We start from the raw sequence: 24,900 nt of genomic DNA on the forward strand, positions 1-24,900 counted from the left end.
GAAGATGCTCCATCTATTGGGAAAGGGGGAAGTGGACTGGAGCAGTGGACCTTGGCGTGTTACATCACACGGGTGACCTAACAAGAACTATCGCGCTAAGTCATTCTCAGAGAAGACCTACAGAGATGAATGGAATTCAGTTATTCCCATTAATCTCAGCGGGTTTGCTTTGAGGAGGACTAGTGGTGGCTACAAAGCAGAGGGATGGAGCTAGGGATTAGATCAGGCATCCCCAAACTGCGGCCCTCCAGATGTTTTGGCCTACAACTCCCATGATCCCTACCTAACAGGACCAGTGGTCAGGGATGATGGGAATTGAAGACCAAAACATCTGGAGGGCCGAAGTTTGGGGATGCCTGGATTAGATCTAGGGCTTTGCATCCAGTCAAATCCTGGATCCTGAGGCTGGTCCATGGATGGGTCGAAACAGCTTCTGATCACCCCATTGAGTCAGATCCACCCAGAGTGATCTGGAGCTGTCAAAATGGAGGAGGATATTGAGCATTTAGGCTGCAGGAGAGACCCTTTGTGGCATTCTTCCCTTCCTCCTGACTCTCCTCACCACTGAACCCTGAGGGTCGCCACCCCTGACCTAGAGTGTGTCTCCTTCCAACCTTGGGTCTCTGAGGTCAGGGGCTGAAACTGGGGGGCATCAGTTTCAGCTGAGATGCTTTGCAAAGCTTTGCACCTGAAATTCAGGAAGAAGAATGCTGCTCTCTTGGCCAGGCTCCCGGTATTTATAACATGCTTGGCCAATGCTAAGGCTTCGTGCTGCCAGCCAATCACAGGATCCGGTGTTGCCCACCCATACTCCCTTGCCTGCTTGAGCAGAGCTCCAGAAGGTGAACCTATCCCGTGCCAGGTAGCACACTAGGTTAGCCATAAGATTCCTCGTTCTAGATCCAGAGAACCCCTGACATCAGCAACCCACTGACCAATGCCTCCCCCAACCTGGTGTTTTTGGACTACAACTCCTATCATCATTGGTCACACTAGCATGGCGTGCTGGGAATTGTAGTTCAAAACATCTTCAGGTTACCAGGTTGGAGACAACTGACCTAAATCAAGGGTTTGGAAACTTCTTCAGCCAGGGGGCCGCATTTCCTTCCAGGAGCCACATTCCAGCGGTGGGGCTGGTTCAGATGCAAAAGGGGGTGGGGCAATGGATGTGACCCTTCCTTTTGCCCATAGGCAATGTTGTGGCCATGGGAATGCCAGAGGGTTCAATGTACACAGGCCACACTCACCTCTCCATCCTCCAGCAAAGGGCATTGTCAGAGATCAAGATCTGGTTCTCAAAGGTTATGTGGAACCAACTCAATAATGCCCAGGCTTCCCAAACGGCAATACCTCAAAGACCACCTCTCACCATAGGAACCAACCTGGACCCTGCAACCTTCACCTGAGGTCCTTCTTCATGTTCCTCCTCCTCCACGAGAGGTTCGGACGGCGGCAACAGGAGAACAGGCCTTTTCTGTGGTGGTTCCCTGTTTGTGCCATGCTCTCTCTAGGGAAGATTGCCTGGCGCCTTCATTGTACACCTTCCAGCACCAGGCGAAAACGTTCCTCTTCAACCAGGCCTTCTGTGTCCTTTTAAATGTGTTTGTGGGACGGAGGGTTCTTGTTTTGTTCACATTCTTGTTTTTATTATGTATTTTGTGTTTTTCTTTTGTGTTTTTATGTTATGAACCTCCCTGAGATCTTTGGATGGAGGGCAGTTACACACGTTTAATAAATGCATCATGAATACGGCATACAAGTTTATTCACATATCCAGAGATACGGTAAGCAAGTGCAAACATAACACATCGTGAGGAAATGAGCTTGTCTGTCGAAACGCTTTTCGCCTGTGCTGGCAAGCTGTTCTTTAATCTTACAGGGACGTCATACCACACCTCCCTTTCTTAAAAACAGGAATAGGTATAAGAATAAAGTTAGCATACATTATCAAAGGGGGAAAACCAGAGCACCAAAATCAATGCCTAACATTGGGGCCAGAGGTCACCAGTACTTAGCCCACCATAGAAAGTGGTCTTTATTACCACCCTTCCTCAAGGAATGTACCTCGGGTTACGAAGTTAATTCGTTCCGGAGGTCCGTTCTTAACCTGAAACTGTCCTTAACCTGAGGTACCACTTTAGCTAATGGGGCCTCCCGCTGCCGCCGCGCGATTTCTGTTCTCACCCTGAGGTAAAGTTCTTAACCCGAGGTACTACTTCCGGGTTAGCGGAGTCTGTAACCCGAGGTGTTTGTAACCCGAGGTACCAATGTATCTTACTGGTAAGAAGTCTTGAGATGTTACATATATCGGAAGTCTTTCTTTCGGAGGCATAAACACACCTCTCATGAGATGCCACTTTGTCTTCACTGGTGCCCTTAGTGTCACTTGCAGACATGCTCTAGGACGGTGGATAAAATTGCCCTGCCCGCCAAAATCTTCATGGGCCCAACTGTGAAACCTCAAATGCCACCTCCATTGATATGAAAAAGGCTTCCCGGTGACAGCAGCACAGAGCCAGCTTTCATTAGAATCACAGAGTTGGAAGGCACCACGAGGATCACCTAAACCAGTGATGGCCAAACTTGGCCCTCCAGCTGTTTTGGGACTACAACTCCCATCATCCCTAGCTAACAGGACCAGTAGTCATGGAAGATGGGAACGGTAGTCCCAAAACAGCTGGAGGACCAAGTTTGGCCATCACTGAGTCCTAAACCAACTCTGTGCGGTGCAGGAATCTTTTTGCCCAACGTGGGGCTTGAAGCCACAACCCTGAGATTTGAGCGCCTCATGCTCTACCAACTGAGCTATCTTTAGAATCTATCCACAATCCAGTGTTTCCCAAACTCGGGTCTCCAGCTGATTTTGGACTACAATTCCCATCACCCCCCTGACCACTGGTCTTGCTAGGTAGGGATGATGGGAGTTGTAGTCCAAATTTTTTTTGGGGGGGGACACTGTTCTAGGGCCTTGGAGGACTTTGCTGTAGGATTGTAAAAAGTGCTTCTGCAAGAAAACATGGGGCAGGGGCAGTGAGGGGTGAATCCTGGGAAGGAGTGTGGCCCTTGAAGAGTCCTGGGGGCCAAATAAGGATCAGGCATCAGAGCTGCATTCATCCCATACACCTGACGTTTCCCACCCCCGACCTAAATCAATAATCTATCAGGAAACACAAGGAAGCCAAGCTAGTGGACCTGACCAAGCGAAGTCAGTGACAAATAAAATCTGTTAAATAGCTGGAGTCCAACTTTTATAACTTGGTTATGGTCCCTAAGAAAGGAAGTTGGGTTGATCATTTCCCTCCTGGAGACTGTGGGCAAAGTTCAGTTACCCAATCATCGAACTCGACAAGATGGCGGCCTTTAGCCAGGAGTGTTTGCTGGAATGCATGGCACCGGTTCAAGGAGCAGCTCATCCGCACTCATCTGTTCATGCGCAGCCAGCTGTGTTTGTGCTCTGCGGATCAGTGGTTTGGGCATGGAGTGGAAAGTCAGGAATCAGCCATTTCTCCCACCAAGTTTGGGTGCAATGTGGCATTCAGGGCATGGAAGGGGCAGGTGGGACGAGCGGCCACTGCTTAGTTCCTACAACAGCAACGATGGGGGTCCAGTGGACTGGTGGACTCTCATTCATTTCAGCCTCACTTTACACGGTCTGGAATGGTGGGAGTTGCTGTCCAAAAACATCTCAGGGGCCACAGATTACCCATCCTTGTACAACAGGGTACTCAATCTGTTTGGAAGGCCAGCCATTGCCTCTCAGCTCACAGGCTGGTTGTGATTACCGATGGAGGGTAAGCCAAAGTCATTCTCAGAATGTAATCATAGAATTTCAGGAGTGGACCTCCAGCTAGTCTAAGCCTCTACTCAGTGCAGAATCTGCAATGCAGGATGCAACTGTAGCTAGAAGTATAGGGTGGGGCTTGTTGATGATCTCAGGAGCATTTTTCTGAGGGACACTGCACATTTGGCTCCTCACTTCACCTTGCCAGCCCTGCACTGTTTTGCAAGGCTGGGATCTGATCTGAATGATTCGCCGGGAGAATCCTGTGCTTCCTTTTCTGACGATTCAAGCAGAGGAGGCAGCAGCGGTGGCTCATGGGGTGGAGGCCAAAGGCAGTGGCAGCCTCTTGGCGACAACACTACAATCATCGTAAGAAGGATGGAGTGGGGAGTTGTGGGGTGGCAGCAGCCCCACAGGGGCATACACACCTGTGGAGCTCCCAGTGCCAACCCAGAGTAAGCATGGGGGGGGGGGAGATGGTGCATATTGAGGCCAGGTAAGCCCTGCCCTACATAATCAATCACAAAACGTAGCACATGTGCACCATTTGAATGGGAATGTACATCAACTTTGGGGGGCCCCAGCCCCCTCCAATATTTCATTGGAGGGGGCCGAAGGGACCTCAGCCCCGAGGAGTTGGCTCCTCTGCTTAGAAGCTACTTCTGCCAGTTGGAGGTTTCTGAAAACCAAAGTACATGTGGCAGTAAACGCATCTTCATATTTCGCATGCAGGTTTATTCTGCCTCCAGCAGCTGGAGGGGCTTGAAAATGATCAGGATCTGGCAGAAGGGGAGGGAGAATTTAATCCTTTCCTAGCCCACTGCAGTGGCAAGGAAAATCTGGGCTCTGAAAGTGCTTAGAGGCCTTTTCCAAGAGTGTGCTGAACCTCAGAGCAGACCTCTCTTCTTTCTTGCATGATTCAAGGCTGCAAGCCTGTTCCTTTTCAGCCTGGGGACCTGGGACCAAGCAGACAGGTCGTGGCAAAGGCTTGGAGAAGCCACTGGCCCCCATAGGCTCCTAATTGGGGATCCCAGTGTAGGTGTGTGGGGGAGAGAGAAAGGTGATTCTGTTTCTTTGCACTTCCCAAAGAAACATGCAAATTGACTCACAGCTGGCATCCCTCGAAACATCCACTTTTCTGAATTTGGCAATGACGCTCTCTTGCCAAGTAATGTGTACAAAAGGAATTGTGCATATGTAGTGCATATATATTAGTGAAAGTAACATACCCATTGTATTAGGGGAAATTGCTTGGCAAAGATTTGTAGACGAGGAGAAAATTGCACTGCAATGTTGATGAGCTTTTAAGGAGGACTTTAAAAATAATAATTCACAAACTGTTTAGAAATGTGGAGAACCGAGCTTAAGAGGAGGGGAGAAAAGGAGAAACTTGAGAGAAAATGAAATTGGCAGGTGAAATTTTCCACCCCACTGATCTCACTTGCCCCTGCACCTTACATTCCCACCGTGCAAAGATGCCACCACCTCCGCCCCTTCTCATGAGCAGTGACTGGGCAGCACGGGCTTCAGATAAGAGGTGGGGGAGACTGAGCATCTCACTTTTGGATCTCTTAAAGTTGGTCAGTGAGCAAGCAACTGGAGTCCCCACTGAGACACTCTCAGCCTCAGTCACATGGCTGCGTAAGCGAGCCCTGCTGTTCCATAACACAAGAGCGCAAGAAAACAAAGGGAAGGCAGAGAGGGGAGGAAGGAAGGGTGTTAACTGATCTGTGTGAAGTGCCTTGGAGCCTTAAAAAAAAAACCCCACTGAGTCTTTTTTCCCCTTGCATTGCATTTCTGTCTCTGTAGTCTCCAAACCACCGGCCAAGAGCAACAGGGCCAGAGACTAAGCTGAACTGTGTTCTTATTTGTTCCAGGGCTTCATGGAGGACAAGCAGATCCTGGGAGGGAAGAAAATGAATGTGGAGGTGGCTGCCTAGGAAGCACTTCTAGGTGGGGGCAGAGGAGAGGCCCAGGTGGAAAGAGGCGGAAGGCAGGATTGGCCTCCCTGTTTTGCAGGAGGGATTCAAGTGCATAGCGGAGCTCCAGGTTTGCACGGTTGAAGTGGATCAAAGTGCTCTGTTGCCTGGGTGCAACAAACCCATTGACAGCAACAACAAGAAGACAATGAGACTTTTTACAGTTAGGAAAGCAATGGGGAAATGTGCTGGAACATTTGGGATGGATGAATGATGAACAGGAAGATGTATGAACACAAATCAAAACAACAATGAAGAAAGACAATAGGGGGGGGGAAATAAGCACCCTTAGATGTTCTGCTGGATATGTGTTTTGTGGTTATTGTATTTGTATTTGTTTAAAAACCAATAAAAACTTTGTTGGTTTTTTAAAAAAAGACTGGACAATGGTGTTCCTTCAGACAATATGTTTATTCAGGATTTATCCCGACTTGCCTGCACAAAGCTTAGGCAGATCTTAGATTATTGCAGATTTTTATTGAGCATTCGTTATTATTTGTCTGCAGTGAGGTTATACAAGGTCCTGCATTCATCCTGATTTGCTCGCATGGCAGTTATATGTCTTCCAGGAAATCATCTGCTCATCCCACACTTTGCATTTCCCTGGCTGAATACACTTCAGCCACCATCTCATTAAAATGCAAACAATAGTCATTTCCTCTGCTAGCTCTCTTCGGCATCTCCTGTTAAGGCCGAGGGTGGGAGGAAGCCCTGCCCTGTAAGCTCTGCTGTTCTTCAGCGTAGGTCAGCCTTCATCAGCCTGGCCGCCCCTCCAGATGTTTTGGATTCTGAATCACCCATTGCCCCGGGTCATTGGATGTGCTGATGGGAGTTGGAGCCCCAAACATCTGGAGGTGTCCAGTCTGGCAAAGGCTGGTGTAGACAATACCGACCTAGTAGGATCTGGCTTGATAAGAGGCAGCTTCCTATATTCCACCTCGCATTTTAGATATGAAGTTTCATCAGCCTGGAGGAAAGCAGGTCAAGAACGCAAGCGAAACAGCATCAGAGTCCAAATACGATCAAGTCCACCCATTACAGGAAGTCCAGATTTTTTGCCCCCTTGAGTGATGCCATCCAGCCTGCCTTTCTGAACACAGAGCACGGAGCATGCCAGCCTTTTTTTCCAAAGGGTAAGTTTAACCTCAAGCAGCAAGAACTGAACATCCCCCAAAGTCAGTCCACAAGCCATACTCTCCTCTCCTTAAACAGCATCCTTTGTGGTTTCAGGCTTGGTGGCATTGAGAAGGGCCTCCATTTGCTGTTGCTGCTTTGGGTCCTTCTGGCCCTGAGATCTGAACAAGACAGAAGGTCCATGAAATACAGTTTGTTACTCCCCCCAATAATGATATAATGTATGCCTGTGCATCTGATGGCACTTTGTATATCAAATAGGGCAAACCCGTTTGTTTCTCCTGTTCACATAAGTAGGGGGTGCTATGTGTGTGTCTAAAGTCCATAGCTCAGTGGTAGAGCATCTAGTGGGGTAAGAGAGCTGAAAATAATGCCAATGTATTTCACATCAGGCAATCCGTGCGCCCTTTTGGGAAACCAAAATGCTTGTTTTCAAAGCTATTGCACTACCAACCTTACTGTATGCTTGTGAAACATGGACCACTTATAAACACCATCTCCAACTCCTTGAAAGATTTCATCAACGGTGTCTCCAATTTTTTTTACATATCGCTTGGAAAGACAGGCGAACTAATACCAGTGTACTGGAAGAAGCAAACATCACCAGTATCGAAGCAATTCTTCAACATCAACTTCATTGGACTGGTCATGTTGTTCAGATGCCTGATTATTGTCTTCCAAAGCAACTACTCTATTCCAAATTTTAAAACGGAAAGTGTAATGTTGATGGTCAACAAAGGAGGTTTAAAGACTCTCTCAAGGCAACCAAATGTAGTATAAACACAGACAATTGGGAAACACTGGCCTGCGAGCGCTCCAATTGGAGATCAGCCTTTACCAAAGGTGTCGTGGACTTTGAAGATGCTTGAACTCAGCACAAAAGGGAGAAATGTGCTAAGAGAAAGGCATGTTTGGCAAACCACCACCACCATCAGCTCCCACCCAGAAACCTATGTCCCCGCTGTGGAAGGATGTGTAGATCCAGAATTAGCCTCCACAGTCACCTATGGACACACCATTAAGACCATGTTCATGGAAGACAATCCTACTCAGCTAAGAGTGATTGCCAAAGAAGAAGATAGGGCAGCTTCCCCTGCTCCTATGAGGAATGTTGGGAAGTGTCCTGACGGCTTCGATGCTCACCTGTTCTCAACTTGCTCAATTGTTTCTGGGAGCGAGGCATTGCGGGTTTCTGGCAGGAAGATGGCAGCGACCCCAGACACCACGGGGGCAGCACCGTAGATCAGGTGTGGCAGGTAAGGGAGGTGCTCACCGGATATCTTCACCAGGGGGGCTGATATGCCACCCAAGCGAGACAAGGTGTTGCCTAGACCCATGCCAGTCTGCCTACAAGTCAAGAAGCAAAAGTATTATCCACACAGCTTAGTGGACCCATCTGGCATCCACAAAGGATGGATGCAGTCCCACTCCCTGTAACAGGAACTGGAAAACCCACACCCTTCAAGGTACCCAGCAGAATAAAGGCTCATTCCTCCCTCCCCTTCAACAGGGGGTAGTTTTTTAAACCTTCAGATCAGGTGTGATGTTGTCATCTGCCCGAACGCAGTGATAATGAGGCTTTCAAGTTTGCTTAAGACAGTTTAGCCATAGAGAAAGTCAGCAAATGAAGCTAGTAACCCAACAGAGGCTGGCTGCCCTTTTCTTTGATGGGGTTCCTGCTTCATGCTAGCAGTTAAAACGGTGGTGCTTCTCTGCAAGATTACTTGCATTTCTACTTAAAAGCTAAAGGCTGCCCTTCAGCTGATTGTGAAAGCTCCTTGTATTTCAAGGCATGCAGTCAGAAGAAAGTACCATTGAAGTTAGTGGAGCTTGCTCCTGCGAAGCTACGCACAGGATTGCAGTCATCACTGATCCTAACAAATTGGATAACGGGTGCTGTTTGGTGTGTGCATAATAATAGTTCCAACACAACGGATGGAATTGTTGGACTCTTGTGAAGTGTTTGGCTACAGTGAGCTCTTGCACCTCAAAATCTCCCATTCTAGTTTAGTGCAGAGACCCTGATGTTGGGAAAGATTGAGGGCACTAGGAGAAGGGGACGACAGAGGACGAGATGGTTGGACAGTGTTCTCGAAGCTACGAACATGAGTTTGACCAAACTGCAGGAGGCAGTGGAAGACAGGAGTGCCTCGCGTGCTATGGTCCATAGGGTCACGAAGAGTCGGACACAACTAAACGACTAAACAACAAAGTTTAGTGCAAGGGTGGTGGGCTTCTGCCCCAGAGGCTAATTGTGACCATCTCCCCAGACACAACCCCTCACTGGCCTGGCTTCACATCCTGAGTGCCTTTGCCTGGCTGGAATGTGTCCTTGGACTCTGTTCATGCCTCTGGCTTGCCTGGCAGAGAAGCTTGTGTGCAGGGGCATAGCAGGGGGCGTAGGGGGCGGTCCGCCCTGAGTGCCACCCTGGAGGGGGATGACACTTGGGCCCTCCCCTGCGACTCCCAAACCGAGCCCCGCCACCCGGTAAAAACCCTAGTTCGGCGGCTGGCTGCTCGCTCACTTGTTCGGTGTGAGCTTTGCTTCTTCCAGCTAGGACAGGCCAGAGAGGAGCGTCAGCAGCAGCCACTGACGCCCCTCTCTGGCCCACCTCTTGCCTCCGCCCCAGCAGGAAAAAGCAAAGCACGCGCCTAGCAGGTGAGCGAGCAAGTTGCAGAGCGAGGGTTTTTAAAAAACCTCGCTCCGCGGCTTGCTCACGGTTTGCTGACGGTGCTGCTCTGTAGCACGCTTTGCTTCTTCCTGCTGGGGCAGAGGCAAGGGGCAGGCCAGCTGACGCCCCTCCCTAGCCCGCCCCTCACCCAGGAGCAAGCAAAGCGTGCGTTGAGCAGGTGAGCGAGCAAGCTGCGGAGCGAGGTTTTTTTAAAAAAACCTCGCTCCACGGCTTGCTCGCAGTTTGCTGCCGCCAGCGCTTGAGCCGTGAGCAGAGGATCATGGCGCTCGAGCGCCGCTGCCGTCCACCCGCTCCGTATGGTGCATGCGCCGTACAGAGTGGTTGCCGCTCTGCGTGCCTGAGTGTCTGGCTACACTGCTGGTTGTGTGTGTAGAAGTTCACCTACCATGCAAAGGTGGGGGGGAATCACATTCATTGCTCCACCCACTTTTGCCTCTGGCTCCACCCGCCACTGGTATGTGACCCCCCCCCCGAAGATTTCCCAGAAGGGAATGTGGCCCCTGGTCTGAAAAAGCTTCCCCACCCCTAGAAGAAAAGGGTGGAACTGAGGAGGAAGGGAGGAAGGGATGTGAAAGGGCCACACCCCCATGTCACAGATGTCCCCTGCTTGTTGAGGCCAATCTATTCTTCGCAAGCTCCCTAGAAGACGTGTCTCTCTCTCACACACACACACACCTATTCTCCTCACTTACCGGAGCACTGTTGGATAAAGTTCTCCAGTGTACAAATAGATGCAGTTGAATGCGGCAGCCAAACACCCCTTCCCGAAGGCAGCCAAGGCGGCCCGTGTGGTGGGCATATCTGGGGGGAAAGAAGGGAATGCTTGGTGATACATTAAGGGTTCTCCACTGGCCTATTTCCTGGAATGAAGGCTCACGCTCCTCTCCATGACAGACAGAAGCTAGGCTGGGAGGCAGCAGCTCTTCATGCGGTCTTCCCTGGATCTAAGTGGAGATGCAGGGATTGAACCTGCGACTGTCTGCGCTGTGGCATGGAGCTACAGGCCTCCCTCACGCAGGCTGAATGAGGTCTTTCAGTCCTCTCTATGCCCTGGAACTGGGATCATGGGTGGTCGTCAACTAATTTTTACGCAGAGCAGACTCAGTGAAATCCATGGGCCTACTCTGAGTGAAGAATTGGTTGCCTACCACCTAATGTCTCTTGCTTACCTGGTTGTTAGATGTGTGTATGTGTGGAAACTCCCAGCTTCTGTGTGGCTGGAATGCTGCCTATTGTAAAATGGTAAGGGTCAGATCTGTTGCTCTGCTCCCACTTTGGGGCTGTAGCTCAGTGGTAGAGCATCTGCCTTGCATGTAGAAGGTCCCAGGTTCAGTCTCTAATGGCATCCCTAGGTAGGACTGGGGAAGGTTGAAACCTTGAAGAACCACTGCTGCTCAGTGTAGTCCGTGTTGACATAGATGGAGCAATGATCTGACTTGGCGTAAGGTAGAGCTTCCTGTTGCTTCTGACCCACTTTTGTCTCTGGCCCTGCAAATGTGGCCCCTGGAATACTGCCCAGAGAAGAATGCAGCCCTCCAGGTGAATAGGCTCCTCAACCCCAAAATCAGCCCCCAATTGACTCCAGATCCTTGCTGGAGCTACATGCTGCATCGCCTCGATTACTGTACTTTTCTGTATCTGTTCTAAATCTACTCTTCTCCACAGGGAGCTGTCTGAGGTCCTGAAGATGCACACAATGTGCAGCCTCAATCCCAGAAGAGGACCCCGTTGTTCCATCTCCGAGATAACACAGCACTTCTCCATTCCACACCATCCACTGCCAATTGGCTCGCTGTGTGTGGTGTGCTCAGATAATTCTTGGCACTACCCACACCTCTAGGCAGAAGAAGAAGAACCTCCTCTCTCACCTTGAGGAACAAAAATGTTAGCCAAGATGGTCAGCCCTGCAAGGGCAAGTGTGGCAGCTTGGGTGAACCGGCGCCCAATGTAACTTATTGTGATGACCGAGATAAACTTGGCTGGGAAGTCAACCGCCCCAAAAATCAGCTGGATCAAGTAGATGTTGGTGCCGAAGTGCTGGAGGTCCATGATCAGCCCATAATAGGCAAAACTGGTGGAGAACCTGGGGGCGGAAGAATGAGAGAGTTGGAAGGGAACTCAAGGGTCATTTAGTCCAACCCCACGTCAAATGGCTCAGGACTGCAATACTTCAAGGACTGCCTCTCTCCATATGAATCTTCCCAGAACATGAGATCATCTTGTGTTGCCACTCCCAGACCTCCTCCACGAGAGGTCTGGGAGTGGCAACACAAGAACAGGCCCTTTCTTCAGTGGGTCACCCTTTGTGAAATGCTGGCGCCTTCAATGCCTGGCAAAAATGTTCCTCTTTAACCAGGCCTTTGGCTGATTTGCATCCAATGCCCTTTTAAAATGTGTGTGTGAGAGAGGGGGGGTGTTATTGGGTTGTTTTTGTTACGTATTTTGTGTTTTTATATTGTGGTTTTGTGTTGTAACTGCTCTGAGACCTGCGGTTATAGGTGGTATGCAAATTTAAGAAATCGTCATCGTCATCCTAATGGACCAACCCCTGTTGTCATTGGCTATGCTAGCTAGAAGCCTGGTGGAAAATGGAGTCGAACAACACTTGGAGGGAGGAATTTTGGCTACCACTCTGGTAACCTACAGAAGGACATGGCTAGCTGGAATGATGAGCCAAGAATACTCCACTCTCCAGCATTTCCTTTCAAGTTCCACTTCTGCCTATATCTGCAACTGCTAACTAACAACCACATTTTATGGAACTGACAGTGGGTGGGTGCAGGTTTTGAGAATTCTTCCCCTGCCACTGAAAGGCTGCCAAGCATTCAACGTAATTTCAGGAATTTGCCCATCACGATGAGGACTAGAGCCTTTCAGTGTGATTTTATACTACTAGAAACTGCACAGTGAGGGCAGACTCCCCTAATTGCCAGAACTCACCACACAAAGCAGAGGCAGCAGGAGATCCTGCGCATGGTTGGAGTCCGCACCAAGTCCGCAATGGTATAACTGGATTTCAGAGATGCCATTTCTTCCTTCATATTGGATCTCAAGAGCTGGGAGGGAGGAAAAAAGAATTCTCTGGCCACTGGGCACAAGCAGGAAATATCTGGAAGGGGAACTGACGTTTTGCTTCTCCCCACTCCCAGCTTTTATAAGTATCAAAGCTAGAAGGTTTGAAGGTATAGCAAGAAGATAGAAACCACTATAGGCTCTTGAATCTCTCTTGCCAGAATTAAATAGCTGGCCATTTCCTCTCTTTGCCTGCGCTAAGAGTTTTGTTAGCCAAATCTATTTTGCAGATTAAGGACATTTGATCCCGTTCTCATTTAAAGGCAATTCACATTTTCTGAAACAATATGTGAGCAAAAACATTGCCTTCCTTTGAATTTCACACCTCCAAATATTGCAATTCACTTCTCCAGACAAGTAATTTGTACAAAAAAAAAATGCATAAGGTGTCCATAGAAATGCACACATTAGTGAAAATAGCATACAAAAAAGCATTATTTAATGGGAAATTTATTTGCAAACAGTGCAAATCAGGTCAGTTCCAATCAAAATGCAAACCCAGCCAAATTTCTTCCCCATCCTTATCTCAGACTGGTCTACCACTCAAGATTATTGTGGGGAGAGAATTTTGAAGAGAACTGTGTGCACTAGATAGATAGATAATCTTTATTGTCATTGTCCCATACAGAACAACAAAATTGGAAAAAACCCTCTACGTCAGACATTAAAAACCAATAAGCCTGCTATCTCATCCTGATTAGCCCCCCACAGACTCTGGTACCCCATAATTAAATACAATATACTCCCATAAAGACTACCTTACACTGCATTTAAAACCAAAATCGCATTTGGGTAGAAACAGTTTCTCAGGCGACTAGTCCTAGTCTTCATAGCCCTGTACCTTCTTCCAGAAGGCAGAAGCTGAAAGAGATCATTTCCGGGGTGCGCACTATCCTGCACTATCTCTGCAGATTTCGTATGGCACCTGGAAGCATAGATTTGATCCAAGGTGGGAAGAGTGCACCCAGTTATTCTCTCTGCAGTCTTTGCAACCCTGGACAGCATTGTTTTTCCCCTGGCCGTGCAACTCCCGAACCATACACACAGACCAAAAGTTAATTCACTCTCAACAGTACAATGGTAAAATGTTGTCAACAGGTCCTTTGAGAGATTATTTTTCTGGAGAATTCTCAGCCTTGGTTTCCTTACAGGAAAGGTCAGCTACAAATGTAATACATAAACAAGTTAGTTGGTGTGTGTGATGTGTCCCAATTTCACCTCGACATTTAGCTTGTCACAGGCTTCATGCTTCCCGTTCATCCTGGCTGCCCTCTTCAGCTCCTTCACGGCCTGCTCTGGCTTCCCGGCCAACACCAGCCAGCGGGCTGATTCAGAAAACCACCTGTTGGGTTGGGTACAAGACAGTGAAGTAAGGAATACAGTATAAAGATGAGGCACACATTCCAGAGTCAACAAGGGCCGCTCCAGACTGAGGGACATTTAGGCGAGGTGTCATGGCTATGGGAAAATGTGCCTTTTAGGTATCAGAAAAATCAGTAAGATTGGAGACATGGACTCTGCCCTAGTTTGAAAATGAGAAGGAGGGTGAAGCTGACAGCTATCTATAAAAAAGGGGTGAAATTTCTGCTTTCACCTGTGACCACAAACTGCCAGAACAGGAAAGTGCTGCCATATAGACGGTTTATTTTTGAAAACTTTTCCTTGTACCTTCTGCTTCATTTTGAGGAAGTGAACCTTATATTTCACATGGTGGGACTATGCATTAAAAATATTTTGAATTCTGCATGTCGGCAGAGGACTCCCTGGCTCTCATAGGGTCAGAGACTTCTCTCTCTCTCAGGTACCCGAATAAAGAGTTAAGAGGAATCTGTGCGTGGTTGTTTAATCAAGATAGGCATATTTGTATATAATTTTGCCTATGCCAGGAGAAACTCACACTAAAAATGCTGCGGAATCTTTATTGTAGAGATTGCAAACTGATGTGGAAAGGTGTAGAACTGAACCAAAGACTGAGAGTGGGGGGACAATGAGAAACTGAGAAGAAGCCAACTTGAAAGGTTTGCTCCTTCCCCTCCACAACCTTAACCCCACAGCTACGCAAAGTCTTTACCAGGAGTAGATGAAGAAGAGGAAATAGGGCAAGGAGACAGCCAACTGCAGCCAGCGCCACTCTGGGATGAGGTAAGCCAACCCTGCCAGGACCATCTGTCCAATTGTGTAGGCCAAGCCGTTGTAGGTCGACAGCAAGGGCCGAAACCTCGTGGGCGTCCATTCCACACCTGGCGGGGGGGAGCAGGGAGAGAAACGGAAGCTGTGGGGGGGCTTACTGGATTCTGGTGTTGCTATTCGCTTCATGTACCTCAAGGGAAGAGAATCTCAGGCCCCGGGGGCCAAATGTGGCCCTCCAGGCCCCTCTACCTAGCCCTCGGGACTCACCTCAGACTATTGCCTCTGCAGCCACACTCACTTATCCAGAGTCAGTCCCCCACCCCGCTTTTTGGCATGAGGATCACGTTTCCATACCCTCCAATACGACATGGCCAAAATCTGGACACCATCTTCTGGGTCACGTGATGAAAACAAAAATGCTTTTTTCGGGGTGCGATCTTGGCCCACAACCACAAGAGAGCAAGGTGCTTATTATTATTAGAATTTATATACCACCCTATACCTGGAGGTATCAGGGTGGCTCACATCATAAAATGGCTGCCATACTCTCACAGGAAAAACCCCCAGGATGTCCCGGTTTTTCCAGGGCAGTTGATGGGTACGCATTTCCTTCTGGGCAACCTTTCCTATTCTGTGAACCGCCCTGAGATCTTTTGACAAAGGGCGGTATATAATAATAATAATAATAATAATAATAATAATAATAATAATAATCTATTATTTATACCCCGCCCATCTGACTGGGTTTCCGCAGCCACTCTGGGCGGCTTCCAACAGAAAAATAAAACACAGTGATCTATTAAACATTAAAAGCCTCCCTGAACAGGGCTGCCTTCAGATGTCTTCTAAAAGTCTGGTAGTTGTTTTCCTCTTTGACATCTGTTGGGAAGGCGTTCCACAGGGCAGGCGCCTCCACCGAGAAGGCCCTCCGCCTAGTTCCCTGCAACTTGGCTTCTCGCAACGAGGGAACCGCCAGAAGGCCCTCGGTGCTGGCCCATGGTGTCCGGGCAGAATGAAGGAGGTGGAGACACTCCTTCAGGTATACTGGACCTGAATATAAATTTAATAAACAGAAAATGATAAATAATAACCTCCTGGGGCCCACATGCCAGTGGTGAGTGGGGCAGAAGCAAAAGCAGACACAGCCAGAAAAAGGCAAGTCTTACCTTTCTGCAGCAGCCTAGTTTCTACACACCTGATTTGCTTCTTTTATACTCGCTCACACCCCTCTCTGTCCTCTATCCAGGCAAGCAAGAAGCCTTATCAGAGTTCGAGGACATGTTCCAGACAGGCCAAAACATTTATGGAGGGTGGGTTGGGGCAGGATCAGTGAGGGGCATAGCCTGGGGAGTGTCCTGAGGGCCAGGCAGAAAGAACTGAAGGGCCACATTGCTGGCTTAAAGTGAGGAGTGAGGGTAAATGGGAAGAGGAGGGAAATCCAACCGCTGTCACCCAAGAGAGGCTGCCGGGCTGAGATGGAGCTGGGAGAATCGAGAGCACTCACACAGAGAGAAGATATTGAGGACAGTGCCGGAGTAGGCCATCCCTGTCAGGAAGCGAAGGGTGCAGTAGGCACTGAAGGTGGGCGAGAAGGCGGAGGCCGTCCCTGTGACAGCCAGTTGCAGGCAGGACCAGATGAGAATCAGCCGCCGTCCAAACCTGCGAGGTAGCAGAGGAAGGGAGAAGAGAGAAAGAAAGAGAGAGACTTTTGAGACGCAACTCCTGACAGGGGCATTGGAAGGTCCCTTAGAAGGTCCCTATCTAGCCCTTTTTTCTGCTGGAGGGCCACATTTTCCCCAAGGCAACCATCCAGGGGCCACATGCCATTTGGTGTGTGTGTGTGACCAGAGGCAAAACCGGGAGCACAGTTGACCTTTGTACTTGTAGGCTCACATGCACACGCATGTTTCTCTAGCCCAGGCACCCCCAAACTGCGGCCCTCCAGGTGTTTTGGCCTACAACTCCCATGATCCCTAGCTAACAGGACCAGTGGTCGGGGAAGATGGGAATTGTAGTCCAAAACATCTGGAGGGCCGAAGTTTGGGGGTGCCTCCTCTAGCCTCTGTCTAGGCAAGCAAAGAGTCGTTATCAGAGTTCAGGGACACATGCCAGCCATCTCATACCACAAATACTCCATTTTATTTTATTTGTCCCGCTTTTTTGTGCTGTAGCGTAAAAGTTTGCCTTCAGACAGCAATTGTGTGGCAATTATTGGGGAAGGTGGTAAAGCGACAGCCAAGGGACGAGGAATTTGCAAAAAAAAGAGAAATGGATGTTAATTAGAAACAAATCTGTGCAGCATGTAAAAAGAGGTGAATTGGAATATATCTGAGAGAGTGGGAAACCAGGTTTTTTTTGGGGGGGGGTGTATTAGTGATTTTAATTTGGTTTCGATGTGTTATAAATTAATCAGCAAAAAAAAAAAAAATAAAGCTGATGTGTGGACAGTCAGTCACCGCTAATGTACTGTTATTGTGTCAATTACATCTCACAGAGCACACCCTCCAAAGAAAACCCAACAGTCTTCTGTATCCAAGGCTGGAGGACATTGTGTCTGGTGCTGTCCAAGGTGCTGCCTTTGCCTTGATTTCGCCTGTGGGCCTCAAGCTCCCCCAGAACTGGGCACATGCAGAGCAAATGCTCCACCTCTGAGCTCCCTTATAGCAGGACAGGCTGCTTCTCTGTCTGGCCTGGTGTTGTCTGCTCTGGTTGGCAGTAGCTATCCTGGTTCTCTGGGAACTCAAGCAGGAAAGGGTCTTTCCCACTGCCTACTATCTGAGGGACAGTTGCTGCCTGTCAGTGCATACAGTACTGAGCTAGATGGACCTGGGAGCTTCAGCATGGAAAGCATGTGTCCTTCCACTGAGCTATGGCCCTTAAATTGTGTGTGTGTGTGTGTGTAAAATGGGATTTGTATGCATTAAATAAAATATACATTAACATTATCAATAAAATTCAGAGTTTAAAACAAGTTAACTTAAAAAAAACAGTTTAAAACAGTTTAAAAAACACATTATCAAATAAAACTACCTATTAAAATACATGTCAGCTTTATGCTATCTGGGTAGGCTTGTCTAAGCAAAAACAATTTCTAGCAGGCATCAAAAAAGCAGTATGGAATCCTGCAATTGAAGCATCCTTCACAGGTGAGTTTCTAAAACCACAACCAACAGTGGCTGAAATTCTAAAAGTTGGCTTTGAAAATGCTGTCACATTTCAGATGTGTGCAAAATTTAATTATGTGATGATAATAATGATGATTTTACAAAACGTTGAGACCACTAAACATCAAAGGCTGCACCTACTCAGAGTAGGCCCGTTCAAAGCAACAGCACTACATTAGTCATGCCCTTTTAATTTCCTGGAGTTTACTCTGAGCAGCACTAACATTGGATACAACCTTATGATACCCTAGAAGTGCAAAAAAAAGGAGAGAAATGCATAATATAAAGCCAATAAAACACCATAAAAACAAAATAAAACAAATAGCAGGCATATCCTCAATGCAATACTAGTGTAGCTCTGTGAAAGCATTTATAGTCATTTAAACAATTTATATACTCTCTCTGCATTCTACTGCTGTCGCCTCTAAAGTATGTTGTTAACAAGCAAGTTAAGGCTGCTCTGTCAATTGTAGAACGGCACTTCGTACATGCTCCATAGACATTTCTCAGCATCTCAGAGTCTCTAGAGAATTCCAGTAGGCCCAGAATATGGCCTAAGGGAGGCATCCCCAAACTTCGGCCCTCCAAATGTTTTGGACTACAATTCCCATCATCCCTGACCACTGGTCCCGTTAGCTAGGGATCATGGGAGTTGTAGGCCAAAACATCTGGAGGGCCGCAGTTTGGGGATGCCTGGCCTAAGGGCACATAAGGACATCACTCTGCTGAAGGCGAGCTGGTCTGGATCTGGTATGTTTGCTTGGATGACTACCTGGGAAACTTAAACACATCGCCTTGGCTTCCATGTTGGAAGGAAGGTGGGATAACCATTTAAATAAAATGAATGAATGAAAACAAACAATGTGCTGGGTCTCCTCACCTGTCTGAGAGGCCTCCATAGATGATTCCTCCCACCAGCACGCCAGCCATGTAGAGGGACTGAGCCATCTGCTTCAAAGCTCGCGCAGAGCACACCAGGTCCCACTGCAACAGGGCGGGAGGGGGCGGCAGAGAAGGGAAAACAAAATGATTCAGAAAAGACTGGGTGCCTGTTGAAGCTCTTCCCTCCTTAAAGGGGGGGGGACTCCTGACCATTAGGTCCAGTAGTGAACGACTCTGGGGTTGTGGCGCTCATCTCGCTTTACTAGCCAAGGGAGCCGGCATACAGCTTCCAGGTCATGTGGCCAGCATGACTAAGCTGCTTCTGGCGAACCAGAGCAGCGCACGGAAACGCCGTTTACCTTCCCGCTGTAGCTGTACCTATTTATCTACAGTATATTCCTGCGTATCAGACTACTTTTTAACCCAGGAAAATCTTCTCAAAAGTCAGGGGTCGTCTTATACGCCGGGTCGTATTTCTTATACAGTGAGTATATCCCAAACTCTATATTTTAACTGGAAAAGTTGGGGGTCGTCTTATATGCCCAGTCGTCTTATACGCCGGAATATACTTACACTTTGACATGCTTTCAAACTGCTAGGTTGGCAGGAGCAGGGTCCGAGCAACGGGAGCTCACCCCGTCATGGGGATTCGAACCACCGACCTTCTGATCGGCAAGCCCTAGGCTCTGTGCTTTAACCCACAGCACCACCCGCGTCCCACCTTCCCTCCTTAGGTAAACCACAAAGGCTAGTGACTTCAAGCCCTGCTTGTGGGCTTCCTCCAGGAGTCTGATTGGCCACCGTGAGAAGAAAGATGCTGGACTAGACGTGTCTTTCAACTGATCTAGTGTGCTCCTTTGATGCTCTTCTGTTGTGGCGTCTATCAACAACATTGAACTAGGGAAGATGGAGCAAGCTTGTTCTCTCCTGCTCTGGAGGGTAAGGATCTGAACCAATGGATTCAAGTTACAAGAAAGGAGATCCCAGACTCAACAGCAGGAGGAGCTTTCTGACAATAAGAACAGTTTGACAGTGGAACAGACACCCTTGGGAGGTTGGGGGGGGCTCTCCTTCCTTGGAAGGTTTTTAAGCAGAGGTTGGGTGCCCATCTCTCAGAGATTCTTTAGCTGCAATTCCTGCATTGCAGCGGGTTGGACTAGATGGCCCTCAGGGTCCTTTCCAACTCTATGATTCTATGATTATAGGGCAGCTAAATGGAGCCCCCACGAACAGGAGGTGTCTACCATTAATTACCAAATGTGCAGGGAGGGATCAGCAAGAGGGAAGGGCTTTTGTCCTCATGCTATGCTGGAAGCCTCCCAGAGCAGCCTGCTCCGATCCAGTGGGGTTCTCCTTAGGCTTGTGACTATACAACATGTGGTGCTTCTATCTTGCCTACCATAGGCATAGTGGGTAGACATATGCCTGCCAACTGAGATCTCAAGAAAGCTAAATTCTGCACCTACCCAGGACCCTTCTTTGTGCTGCTGTGTGATTCAGACTTCAGCAGTGCACGATACACACAAGCCCTGACCTCAAAATGCCTCTTGGTGTGCTTAGTAAAGGAGCGGGCAACCTGCCTAAATTCCTGCAGCCCTTGATCTAAGAACGTAAGAGCACAATAGGAGCTTGAGCTGCTGGATCAGGCCAGAGGGGTCCCATCTAATCCAGCATCCTGTTCTCACAGTGGCTAACTAGCTGCCTCTGGGGAGCCCTGAGAGCAACAGCAACACCCTCTGCTCCTGCAGTTTCCAGCAACTGGTAGAATAACAGAATTGTAGATTTGGAAGGAACCACAAGAGTCATCTAGTCCAACCCCCTGCAATGGAGGAGTCTTTTGCCCAACGTGGGGCTCAAACCCATGACCCTGAGATTAAGAGTCCAATGCTCTACCAACTGAGCTATCCAGGAGAAGCATACCACCTCTGAGCATGGAGGCAGAGCATAGCCATCATGGCTGGTAGCCCCTGATAGCCATTACCTCCATGAATTTGTCTAAACCTCTTTTAAATCCATCCAAGTTGGTGGCCATCACCAATTCTTGGGGGGGGGGGATTCCATTGTTCCAACTAAGCACTGTGTGAAGAAGGACTTTCTTTTGTCTCTACCGAATCTTATGTGCCAAAAGTTTGGATTTGATATCCCGCTTTATCACTACCCTAAAGAGTCTCAAAGCGGCTAACAGTCTCCTTTCCCTTCCTCTCCCACAACAAACACTCTAGGAGGTGAGTGAGGCTGAGAGACTTCAGAGAAGTGTGATTAGCCCAAGGTCACCCAGCAGCTGCATGTGGAGGAGCGGGGACGCGAACCCAGTTCACCAGATTACGAATCCACCGCTCTTAACCACTACAGCACAAAGAGAAGAGGACATCAGAAAGGGAAAGACAGAAGAGGGGGCCACAGAAAGAGCACGATGGTAGGAAAAGAGAAGAGGGGATAGAATCATAGAACTGTAGAGTTGCAAGGAACCACAAGCAAGGCTGGGCGATATCTGGTTTTCAACATTGTGACATATTGCCAGTTAAACATCGTGATATACTGATAGGTGACAATGTCTGAAGTAAGCATGGCTTCATGGTTTTTCCTGAATCGTGCTTTTTGCAGGCGCCTGCCCTTGTGACTCTCTGCCCCTTGCTGAGCCAGCAGAGATAATAGGGGTTGCAGGAATCGAGAAAAGCATTGGCTGACTTCACAGTTGTTGTTTTTTAAAAATATATATATTAATTAAGGTTTTTTAAAAACAATTAAAAACATTTTAAAAAATACAAAACAGAAAAAACATACAAAACACAAAAAATACAACAATACAAAAAGCACAAAAGATACAAAAAATGTAAAAACAAAAATTCAAACTTATAACCGTTACTAATCTATTGACTTCCTCATTCCTCCTCCTCCTGCGATTCTTTATATATCTTCAGTAGTAAACTCTAAATCTTATATACTTCTAGTTGTTACTTAATATTACCTTATTTCTATATCTTTTACATCTTAACCTTTTATATTCTCTCCAAATCTTTCTTCTTAATTAATTTATCATCAATTTCTAACAATACTTATTTTACACCATAGTGTTATCTACAACCTCTATTTATCTCCCTCACTTCCACTAATTCTAATCTATTATATGACTTCACAGTTTTTGCACGGCACACACACATATCATGATATGCGATAAACTGCCAAGTCAAAAATTATGAAAGCGATATCACTTCAGATTGGTTTTGGATGATATATCGACATATCTCCCAGCCCTAACCACAAGAGTTATTTAGTCCAATCCCCTGCAATGCAGGAATCTTTTGCCCAAGGTGGGAATCAAACCCACAACCTTGAGATTAAGAATCTCATGCTCTGCCAAATGAGCTGCAGCCTGGTAGCCCCTCCCACTTCTGAATCTGGCCCCACCTCTTTTGGTGGCCTTGCCCATTGCCACCTTGTGGCCCCAAAGGGATCGCCTCAAAGGAAGCGTGGCCCTTGGATGTAGAAAAGACTGCTCACCCCTGACTTAGAATAGCATCCACCAACTCAGCAGCCTGGCCCTGAGCAACGTTGGTCCTCACCTCAGTGACGATGGTGCTTGGGAAGACCGTCTTGTCGTACACCCACCCATCCTTGCATGTCTCCGTCTCCATCTCAGTCCAGTTCGCTATGGTGGCATTCAAGAGCTGTCCCTGGTGGTGGATGAAGCGGCGACATTGCTCGGGCTGCCCTTTCTCATCCATGGGGATGGAGACCTTGAGGAGACCCTCTGCTTCCAGGCTTTGGTTCCCAGAAGTGCCATTGCGGTGGTGGACCAAGCAGTGGTGGCTTGGGGTACCTGCGGTGAAGTTCTGCAGGATCATGTGACTGGCCATCATGAAAATGGGGAGGGACAACAAGACCACATGGACGATCTGGAAGCGTCCCATGCTGCCAACATGTTCCAGGAGCTCAGCAAAACCCATCGCACTCGGCTGGAGAGCACGATGCTGTGCAATGTGGTTGAAGATGCGGTATCAGTTTATGACAAGTCTACCAATCACTGGCAACCAGAACTGGATGCCTGGCAATCAACACAGCAATGGGACTCGACACCCGCTGGCCACTAAGATGGCTCTTGGGGGTTGCCATAAAACCTTGCCAAGACCAGAGGTTTCTGGCCTCCTTCGGAGGTGCGTTGGAATTGATCTCCTTGGATCACGAGATAAAGATCTTTCCGATTCAGGGCAGTGTGGTACATCCCATGGGAGAAGCCTTCTTGATGGTGGCAACCTTTGCTGACAGCCTCTCAAAGGCTTTATTTCTGCCCCGTGAGTCTCAACCTCCAACAAACCGGCACTTGGGGGCGATATTTAAAGTCCATCATCAATGCCCTGGTTAAAGGATGACAGCGTTTTGGTGGTGGTGGAGGGGGTCAGAGTATGCTGAAAGGGGGAGAGTTGAGAGGAAACATCTGGGTTGTATTCTAGCACAAAGTGCGCCTGGGGCTCCTTCTGACCCTGGTTTCACGAGGCTGAGTGTATGATTCACACGGCAATGTTAGGGATTAACTTTAGCTGGGACCGATCCAGACTGTCCTGAGAGCCACCCCTCAACTTGCCATTCTGGGGTGTGGGCTGAAGTGACCCACAGACTTTGCAGCCCTGTAGCAATTAGGTGGCTGCTCTGGAGGTCATGCCATATCTTCAATACCCTTCCTACCAATGGTCTCTCATTACATGACTCATTACACAACTCTCTCGTTTTGACAGACGTTCCAGGCTTTTAATGAGTCATAGAATCATAGAATTGTAGAGTTGGAAATGACCCCAAGGGTCATCTAGTCCAACCCCATGCAATGCAGGAATCTCAGCTAAAGCATCCATGACAGATGGGCATTCAACCTCTTCTTTAAAACATCCGAGGGAGTCCGTCCCACTGCCACTTACCACCAGAAAGTTCTTCCTAACATTTAGTCGGATTCTCCTTTCTTGTAACTTGAATCCATTGGTTTGAGTCCTACCCTCTGGAGCAGCAAAAAACAAGCTTTCTCCGTCTTCCATGTATTACAAGCATAGGTATTGTGCCACTAAGCTGCATCTTTTCAACTCTGAGTAGACCCACTGGCATCAACAGACATGGCGGATTTAAGTCCATTAGTTTTCCGTTCAGTTCAGATTTAAATATAAATCTGCCTAAGAAACCTGCTAAACTGCATACAGATAGGTCAAGGGACTTTTGCTCCAGGCACCTTTCAAGTTGATTTTGGTGTGTGCAGAACTAAAAGGGAATACACTTGCCAGGTGTGATCTTTTCTTCCAATTACAAGCTTGACCTATCAGTTGCAGCAGAGCTCCCCCTCCTGATCCAGGATAAGCATTAAGGTAAGTTTCGGGGCACAGGTGGTGCTGTGGGTTAAACCACTGAGCCAAGGGCTCGCCAACCAGAAGGTGGGCGGTTCGAATCCCTGCGACGGGGTGAGCTCCCGTTGCTCGGTCCCAGCTCCTGCCAACCTAGCAGTTCGAAAGCACGTCAAAGTGCAAGTAGATAAATAGGTGCCGCTACAGCGGGAAGGTAAACGGCATTTCCGTGTGCTGCTCTGGTTTGCCAGAAGCGGCTTTGTCATGCTGGCCACATGACCTGGAAGCTGTATGCCGGCTCCCTCGGCCAATAATGCAAGATGAGCGCCGCAACCCCAGAGTCGGTCACGACTGGACCTAATGGTCAGGGGTCCCTTTACCTTTACCTAAGTTTCGGGAGGGGACTTTTAAGTACTCAGCAAGAGTGGAACAATAAGGTCCAGATGTTCGCAGCTTATCACTTGGGCGAGTCCGGACAGGGCCGTCTTAAGCATGCCTGGCGCCCTGGCGCCTTGGTGTGACAGATCCCTCCGCCGCCCCCGCCCCGCCCCGTTTCCCAGCGCGGCGGACGGGCGCAGCGTGGCTGCCACCTGGAGGGCCGAAGCCCTGCACAACCCTGGAGGGCCGAAGCCCTGCGCACGCCCCAGGCCCGCGCGCCTCCAGAAAGTGGCCTGAAGCCACTGAACAGCTGAGAGGTGCGCCTGGGGCGGCCTCCACCACACCTCTCAGCAGGCGCAGCGGCGC

The 24,900-nt window shown here is 48.5% G+C and overlaps 1 protein-coding gene across 1 annotated transcript; it reads right to left on the reverse strand.

Moving 5' to 3' along the window:
- Positions 1–8,033: 8,033 nt before the first annotated feature.
- Positions 8,034–22,782, reverse strand: LOC118075879 (solute carrier family 22 member 6-A-like). The gene is made up of 9 exons (XM_035098248.2): positions 22,399–22,782; positions 18,834–18,937; positions 16,294–16,448; positions 14,731–14,899; positions 13,878–14,001; positions 12,528–12,643; positions 11,456–11,670; positions 10,280–10,388; positions 8,034–8,241 (listed from the first exon to the last, which is right to left on the reverse strand). Exons 1-9 carry the CDS (start codon positions 22,780–22,782, stop codon positions 8,034–8,036), a joined length of 1,584 nt encoding a protein of 527 aa, XP_034954139.2.
- Between the last annotated feature and the right edge of the window lie 2,118 nt (positions 22,783–24,900).

Source organism: Zootoca vivipara, chromosome 17 (genome assembly GCF_963506605.1).
Source record: "Zootoca vivipara chromosome 17, rZooViv1.1, whole genome shotgun sequence".
In the NCBI taxonomy this organism is placed as follows: Eukaryota; Metazoa; Chordata; class Lepidosauria; order Squamata; family Lacertidae; genus Zootoca; species Zootoca vivipara.